The following is an 8,889-nucleotide window of genomic DNA, read 5'->3' on the forward strand; positions in this document are numbered from 1 at the left end:
TGGACTGGGGTGAGGAGCACAGACCACCTTTCACCCAACCTGCCCCCAACCCCGTGGACAGCCCCCACCTCCTCTCCTTCCTCCTGCCCAGAGGACAGCCAGTTCAACTGGGCTTCCCAACACCATGCACTTCGAGTCCCATTCCCAGTTGGGACGGTCCAGCTTTTAAAACTGAGAACTCTCAGATTCATAAAGTATAAGAGAAATACTAAGGGATGGAGTGATGCACTCTGCAGGGGAAGGATAATCTTAGAGGAAGTGGTAGAGACTCATGATTCAGAAGGCAGCATCCAAGTTTACCAGGGAGATAAGAGGGGAAAATATTTTCAGCAGACAGAACATTTGCAAAGACATGGGAAAATGGTCAAATAAAAAGTGTTTGGAGAATTACAAATCAGCCAGATGGACTCCGGTAAGAAGAGTTTGAAAATGATGGCAAGTTCTTAATACCGAAGTGTCACAAAGTTTTACAGGGGGCCATTCATCTGAAGTACTAGTGGTAAAGAACCCGCCTGCCAGTGCAGGAGATGTGTCGGGAAGATCCTCTGGAGAAGGGCATGGCAACTCACTCCAGTATTATTGCCTGGAGAATCCCACGGACAGAGGGGCCTGGCAGGCTATGGTCCGTTGAGTTACACAGAGTCAGATACGACTGAAGTGACAGCACCCATGCGTTCATCTGAAGACTGAAAGAGACCTTTGATTAAACATGAGTGCTTCTTGGAAGGGAAACACATCAGGTTGCTGACTGGTGATTTCTGAGTAGAAGGATTAACGACATTTTCATTTCCATTTATATTTCTATATTTGCCAGGTTTTACAAAATGAGCGTGACTTTATAAAATAAATTTTTTCACTCTTTTAATATCTGTATGTAAAACACCTAATTCTTTGGAATTACACTTATTTAAAATTAAAAGTTTCAAGTCCCATGAACTTCTCAGTTTTAGGCAAAAGCATGATTTGAATTCCGTGGTTGATGCTTGGAGGTTTGCCTTCCTCGGTGGACCAGGAGGGCTCAGAACAGGATCAGTTCTGAGATGGTTGCAGCCTCAGTCTGAGGATGCTGAGTGGAGGGAGTGGGGAGGTCAGGGGTCACTTAGACAGGCACAGTGGAGGGGCAAGTGCACCGGGCAGGGCAACAGTAAGGCAGGAAGGAGTCAGCCTGTCTAGGCTTGGTGTTTGTCCAGCAGCGTGTCTGTACTGGCACACCCCCGTGGGCACGCCTGCCTCTCCCTCACCCCAGTCCAGCCGCTGCCCCCACACTGAGTTGTGTGCTTCCCCTCCTGCAGGCGTGATCGCGGCCATGGCCTTCGTGCTGCTCGGCCTCCTCCTGCTCATGCTGCACTACATGTACCGGCACAAGGGCACATACCACACCAACGAGGCCAAGGGCACAGAGTTCGCCGAGAGCGCGGACGTGGCCCTGCAGGATGACCCGTCCCTCCAGGACAACGGTGGCAGCAGCAAAAAGGAGTACTTTATCTGAAGGACTTTACCAGGACTCAGCTCCCCCCATGCCTCCCCTTCCAGGAAAGACAGCCCCACCACCTGCCCCATCACCTGCAGCACCGGACAGCCCTCAAGCACCCCCCACACCCCAAGACATGCACCTCACCTGGGACACTGGGTGCCACCCGGGCTGGGGGTGGGGATCGAAGGAGAAATCCAGCTGGAGAGTCCTCTCCCAGGACCCAGGGATGCTCAGCCAGAGGGAGGAGGGCTGAGTCTTCCTGGGCTGTACAGGTTACCACGCGCGTGGGGGTGGGAGTCCTTGCTGGGTGTGAGTAGGGTGGTGGCCTAGGGAGCAAGGAGCGAGTTGTCATCATGCTGACTGGGGACAATGGTATCAAACGTCAGCCCCTGACATTTGGGGGGAACAGCAGGTGCCAGAGCTCCAAGGCACCTTTGTCTCCCATAGATGCAGCTCTGAATGATTGGAAATAAATTTGAAATGTAATGGAGCATTCAGAGTCAAATGACATGACTGTGATCGTTGTATTCTCTGATGAACTCCATGAGCTGATGCTGGGACACAGCTCTGGGCTCCATCAGGCAGTTGTCAGAGAACACAGTCTATAGAGGTGGCTTCTGGGCCCCATGAAGGAAGGAGGGACCAGTGACCAGTAGGCATCTTCCCCACATGAGCACAGCTTCAGGAAACAAATATAGGGGTGCAGTGTCCCTCTAGAAATACCCCATGGCACTGGCTGAAGTGTTGGTTCCCAAATTCCTGGTATTAGAAAGAATGGACCTACTAAAAATATGAGTGAACCTCATCAGAAAAGCGTCCCCAAGCCCAGTTCCAACATTTGTGGGAAGGCTTCCCCACAGCAACAGGCAACTCAACTCAACTCTGACACTGTCTACCCAGAGACGGAATCAGACTCCACAGGTACAGGACTCAGTCCCACAGGATCACCCTCCTCTCAGATGTCACCTGTGCTTCCCACCAGCCGGCTACAAACTGGAGGTGCCAACCACTCCCTCCCTGGGTTCGATTAATGTGCTAGAAGGGCTCACAACACTTGGGAAAATCAGTTTACCCATGATTTACTCAGATTACTGATTTATTATAAAAGGTTATTGAACCCACACTGCAAACTATTATATAGGATGGATAAGTGACAAGATCCTCATTATAGCACAACTATATTCACTATCCTATGATAAACCACAATGTAAAAGAATATGAAAAAGAATGTATATATATACATATATATATATATAACTGAATCATTTTACTGTACAGCAGAAATTAACAAAACATTGTAAATCAACTAAATTTCAATGTTAAAAAATCCATCAGTGGTGACTGACCATCAACCTCGAGACCCATTTGCATTCCAGAAATCAAGGGGGTGATGCTAAAAGTTACAAACCTCTAATTGTATGGTTGGTTCCCCTGGCAACCAGCCCACAACCTTAGGGGCTTCCAAAAGTCACCTATTCAACCAACAAAAGACACCTTTATCACTCTCAACACTTAAGAAATTCCAAGGGTTTGGGGAGCTCTAAGTCAGGAACAGTGGACAAAGACCAAAATATATGAGAAATACATTTTGGTTATCTGAATGACCAAGTATATATTTATTATAAATCACAGTATCACATCATCCTTCCCATGATAACAGTTGATGATGATGGCTTCCAGTGGCTGAGGTGCAGGCGGCAGAGCCCCTGTTCCCTGGGTTTGGGACTTCGCTCCTCTTTTCCTGGTCCTGGGTTCTTGAGCAAATCACTTGTCCTCCCTGGTGGACTCTCGGGGTCAATGGCAGGAACAAATGTGTTAGGTGCTCAAAACTAATTTTATATAATGGGTATGTATCAGTCAATGAAATTCCTCAGTGCATCACTTCTCAATGGTTCCTCAGGAGCATTGTTATTCAGTCGCTCAGTCATTTCTGACTCTTAGCGACCCCACAGACTGCAGCACACCAGGCTTCCCTGTCTTCAACCATCTCCCAGAGCATGCTCAAACTCATGTCCATCGAGTCAGTGATGCCATCCAACGATCTCATCCTCTGTTGTCCCCTTCTCCTCACGCCCTTAATCTTTTCCAGCATTAGGGTCTTTTCTACTGAGTAGCCTCTTCGCATCTGGTGACCAAAGCTTCAGCTTCAGCATCAGTCATTCCAGTGAATATTCAAGATTGATTTCCTTTAGGATTGACTGGTTGGATCTCCTTGCAATCCAAGGGACTCAGGAGTCTTCTCCAACACCACAGTTCAAAAGCATCAGTTCTTTGATACTCAGCTTTCTTTATGGTCCAACTCTCACATCCATATATTACTGTAAAAACCATAACTTTGACTAGATGGACATTTGTTTGCAAAGTAATGCTCTGCTTTTTAATATGCTGTCTAGGTTGGTCATAAGTTTTCTTCCAAGGAGCAAGCATCTTTTAATTTCATGGCTGCAGTCGCCATCTGCAGTGATTTTGCAGACCAAGAAGGTAAAGTCTGTCACTGTTTCCACTGTTTCCCCATCTATTTGCCATGAAGTGATGGGACCAGATGCCATGATCTTAGTTTTTTGAATGTTGAGTTTTAAGCCAGCTTTTTCACTCGCCCCTTTCACCTTCATCAAGAGTCTGTTTAGTTCCTCTTCACTTTCTGCCACAAGGGTGATGTCATCTGCGTATCTGAGGTCATTGATATTTCTCCCAGCGATCTGATTCCAGCTTGTGCTTCATCCAGCCTGGCATTTCGCATGATGTACTCTGCATATAAGTTAAATAAGCAGGGTGACAATATACAGACTTGACATACTCCTTTCCCAATTTTGAATCAGTCAGTTGTCCCATGTCTGGTTCTAATTATTGCTTCTTGACCTGCATACCGATTTCTCAGGAGACAGGTAAAGGTGGTCTGGTATTCCCATCTCTTTAAGAATCTTCCATAGTTTTTTGTGATCCACACGATCAAAGGCTTTAGGGTAGTCAATGAAGCAGAAGTAGATGTGGCTCCTCAGGAGTAACCATGAGCTAAAGTGAACTTACTAACCATCTTCTTGCATGAGGGTCTTTCTAAGAGTCCCAGTAGCTCAGCAATCACTAATTTAGAGATGAAGCTCCAAGGTAAAAGATTGCGGCCCAGGCAACCAGGAACTCCCCAGAGCTCAAGTTTCTTAAGGCTGAGTCATCTGCACAGGGAGTCAGCAAAAAGATCTTGCAGGATTCTCCCTAGGGGAATTATGGGATCCAGGCTCAGGCAGGAATGGCCACCATCTAAGGAAGCTGGAAGTCACAACAGAAAGAAGCAGAGATGAGAGAGACTTGATCTGAAGCTGAGGCCTTTCCCTGGGTGACCCAAGCTCACTGGTCCTCCACATTCTCTTCTGTATAATAAAGGGTTTGGCTGTATCCATGTCCCAAACACCACCTTGGCAAAGCAGCTATAAACAGCCCAAACCAAAAAGCTGTTCTGTGCAGATAGGTTTGGAAAATGGTCTATTTAAAGAAAGCTAAACTAGTGTAAGTCCCCTTGTCATCTCCAGTATTCCAGCCTATGCATGACAGGCGGGGAGAGTTAGGCAGCACTGCCCAAATGTATTTGGTCAGAAACCCCATTCCTTCCCAGAATACCTCTTGCAAACTGTGGACCAAGAATTCCTTAGAACACTTTTAGGAAACACTAAATGACTTCTTATATCCCTTCTTGTTGTGTCATCACTTTAGGATTTTGAGAATATGTGGGCACATGGCCTCATCTTTAAGGAATGTGAACACAGATTACCATCCAGTGGGCACAGAAAAAGCACCCAGAACCCACACATACAAGTGATGCCAAAAACCTGGCCTCTGTGCACAAGTGCCAGATTCAATCTCAGAGACAAAATGTGGGTGAAGTAGAAAAGAATAATTTTATTGTTTTGCCAGGCAAAGGGGGACACAGCAGGCTCGTGCCCTTGAAAACTGTGTGTCCCAATCCAGAGGGATTTAGTGAGGAGTTTTATAGAAATGATTCAAGACAGTACTTGCTGATAAAGGTCAGAGTGTGTGCAGGGCCTGCACTCCTTAATCTGGCCTCAGGTGATGTCTTGTTGAGCTTCTATGGTTCTCTCGGTTATCAAACTGTGACCTACAATCTAGAATGAAGAAGCTTCATCAGGTAGTTCACCTTCCATTTGTTGAGGGTCTTAGTTCTATAAAGAGCTCAAAAGTATTGTTATGTGTATCCCTTGAGGTGGCACCAGGACCCTGCCCCAAAGGCTGTACTATTGTCTCTTGGCTGCTCTTTCTGTGTCTCCACATCCCTTCCCTCCCCTGATCAGTAACTGAACCTGCATTTTGGAACTCAGGGAAGGTCATGGAGCCTGGAGTGTGTTCCCTATAAACAAGAAATGGGGGACACAGAAAGGCATCTGTGCTCAGGAACCCCACAGGGTCCTGCTCAGTTTCAGAAGTGCCTTCCTTTAAGAAGGCTCCAGGAGAAAAATGAGCCCTTGGTTCTCCATGAGGGCTGGTGCCTGTGTGGAAGAGGAATGCTCATCACCCCTCATCCCACAGCCCCAGGAAGCCTAAACTGACTGCAACTTCGTGAACTGGCCCATAGGACCTGGGTTCCTGTCCCCTCACTTCCTCAATCCCCTCCCCTCAGCCTCATCCTTCTGACCTACCTAGTGTCCTGGAAAACTTTATGGAAGCACATCTTGCTCCCCAGGCCAATAGGCCCCAGGCCCAGCCGGAATCAGAAGCAATGATGAAGCCACACAACCCAGATGGGGATTAGAACCACTGTCTTTTAACTGAGATCACATCTGGTCCCAGAACTTAATGAAGCTTAGGTTCTTAATGCCTCATCACAGAAAGAATTCAGTGAGAGACAAAGTGATAGGCAAGAAGTGGATTTATTTAGAGAAACACACATCCCATAGACAGAATACAGTCCATCTCAAAAAGTGAGAGCAGCCTTTGGAGAAATACACTCCACAGAGTATGGGTCACCTTAAAAGGTGTGTGTGTGCTGAGTTGCTTTAGTCATTTCTGACTTTTTGTGACCCTATGGACTCAGGTGGTCCATAGCCCACCAGACTCCTCTGTCCATGGGATTCTCCAGGCAGGAATACTGGGTTGGGTTGCTATGCCCTCTTCCAGGGGATACTCACAACCCAGAGGTCAAACCCATGTCTCTTATGTCTCCTGAATTGGCAGACAGGTTCTTTACCACTAGCACCACCTGAGAAGCCCCTCCTTAGAAGATGAGAGGCCCATAAATAGAGTAGTTAGTTTTTATGGGCTGGGTAATTTCATAGGTTAATGAATAGGAGGATTATTCCAACTGTTTTGGGAAAGAGGCAAAGATTTCCAAGAATTGGGCCAACACCCACCTTTTGGCCTTTTATGGTCAGCCTCAGACGTGTCATGATACCTGTGGGTGTGTCATTTAGCTAAGGTATTACAATGAGCATATAATGAGGTTCACAGTCAACTAGAAGTCAAATCTGCCACCACCTTGGACTACCTGACTCTAACCCGTTTATGTCATGTCCTTAAGGGTTATGTCATTCTTTTAGAGATTGTTCCCTGTCTTCCTATTTCAGTGACATGGAAGCTGCAAGGCTGGGTTAGCCCAGGAGGCTCTGTGTAGATGCCATCTGGGAGGGAGCAGTCACAGGTTGACTGCAGAGGTGAAGCAACCACACAAGGACAGAGCAATTTAGGGAGAGAAAGGGCACATGCATAGGCAGGTGACATCCAATATGCATAGGTGTGCAAATGAATAGTGTTCCCACTGGTCAGGGAGCATGCTTGCTTTATCTTTGATTCCTCCCTCTATTAGGGACTAGAGCATCCTTGCATTGGGCCTGCAACAGATGTTATCACGGCAAATAAGAGAAAGTATGCACACCCTTATGGCAGAAAGTGAAGAGGAGCTAAAAAGCCTCTTGATGAAAGTGAAAGAGGAGAGTGAAAAAGTTGGCTTAAAGCTCAACATTCAGAAAATGAAGATCATGGCATCTGGTCCCATTACTTCATGGCAAATAGATGGGGAAACAGTGGAAACAGTGTCAGACTTTATTTGGGGGGGGGCTCCAAAATCACTGCAGATGGTGATTGCAGCCATGAAATTTATGACCAACCTAGATAGCACATTAAAAAGCAGAGACGCCCTCTTTCCCGGCTGGAACCATGGAGGGTACAGAAGAGAAGAAAAAGAAGGTTCCTGCTGTGCCAGAAACTCTTAAGAAAAAGAGGAAGAATTTCGCAGAGCTTAAGATCAAGCGACTGAGAAAGAAGTTTGCCCAAAAGATGCTTCAAAAGGCAAGGAGGAAACTTATCTATGAAAAAGCTAAGCATTACCACAAGGAATACAGGCAGATGTACAGAACTGAAATTCGAATGGCTAGGATGGCATGAAAAGCCAGCAACTTCTCTGTACCTGCGGAACCCAAATTGGCGTTTGTCATCAGGATCAGAGGTATCAGCGGTGTGAGCCCAAAGGTTCGAAAGGTACTGCAGCTCCTTCGCCTCCGGCAGATCTTCAATGGCACGTTTGTGAAGCTCAACAAGGCATCAATTAACATGCTGAGAATTGTGGAGCCATACATTGCATGGGGGTACCCAAATCTGAAGTCTGTAAATGCATTGATCTACAAGCGTGGTTATGGCAAAATCAACAAAAAACAAATTGCCCTGACAGACAACGCGTTGATTGCTTGATCTCTTGGGAAATACAGAATCATCTGCATGGAGGATCTGATTCATGAGATCTACACCATTGGAAAATGTTTCAAAGAAGCAAACAACTTCCTGTGGCCCTTTAAATTGTCTTCTCCGCTAGGTGGAATGAAGAAAAAGACCACCCATTTTGTGGAAGGTGAAGATGCTGGCAACAGGAAAGACCAGATCAACAGGCTTATTAGAAGGATGAACTAAGGTATCTACCAGGATTATTTTTGTAATCTGGTCAATTAATAAACAATTGAAACAAAATAAATAAATAAAAAGCAGAGACATTACTTTGCCAACAAAGGTCCATCTAGTCAAGGCTATGGTTTTTCCAGTAGTCATGTATGGATATGAGACTTGGACTGTGAAGAAAGCTGAGTGCCAGAGAACTGATGCTTTTGAACTGTGGTGTTGGAGAAGACTCTTGAGAGTCCCTTGGACTGCAAGGAGATCCAACCAGTCCATTCTAAAGGAGATCAGTCCTGGGATTTCTTTGGAAGGAATGATGCTAAAGCTGAAACTCCAGTACTTTGGCCACCTCATGCGAAGAGTTGACTCACTGGAAAAGACTCTGATGCTGGGAGGGATTGGGGGCAGGAGGAGAAGGGGATGACAGAGGATGAGATGGCTGGATGGCATCACTGACTTGATGGACGTGAGTCTGAGTGAACTCTGGGAGTTGGTGATGGACAGGGAGGCCTGGCATGCTGCAGTTC

At 46.4% G+C, this 8,889-nt stretch overlaps 1 protein-coding gene and 1 pseudogene across 2 annotated transcripts in view; both read left to right on the forward strand.

Annotated features, from left to right (window-relative positions):
- Positions 1-2,663, forward strand: part of GYPC (glycophorin C (Gerbich blood group)) — a 47,408-nt gene extending 44,745 nt beyond the window's left edge. For both annotated transcript variants that reach the window (XM_068967667.1, XM_068967666.1), the window contains one exon: positions 1,293-2,663. In XM_068967667.1, the coding sequence (XP_068823768.1) occupies positions 1,293-1,489 (197 nt within the window). In that variant the 3' untranslated portion in view covers positions 1,490-2,663. The remainder of the gene's footprint in view (positions 1-1,292) is intronic.
- A 4,970-nt stretch (positions 2,664-7,633) lies between these two features.
- LOC138076796 (large ribosomal subunit protein uL30 pseudogene) lies at positions 7,634-8,380 on the forward strand (annotated as a pseudogene).
- The last annotated feature ends 509 nt before the right edge of the window (positions 8,381-8,889 follow it).

Source organism: Capricornis sumatraensis, chromosome 3 (assembly GCF_032405125.1).
Source record: "Capricornis sumatraensis isolate serow.1 chromosome 3, serow.2, whole genome shotgun sequence".
Lineage (NCBI taxonomy): Eukaryota > Metazoa > Chordata > Mammalia > Artiodactyla > Bovidae > Capricornis > Capricornis sumatraensis.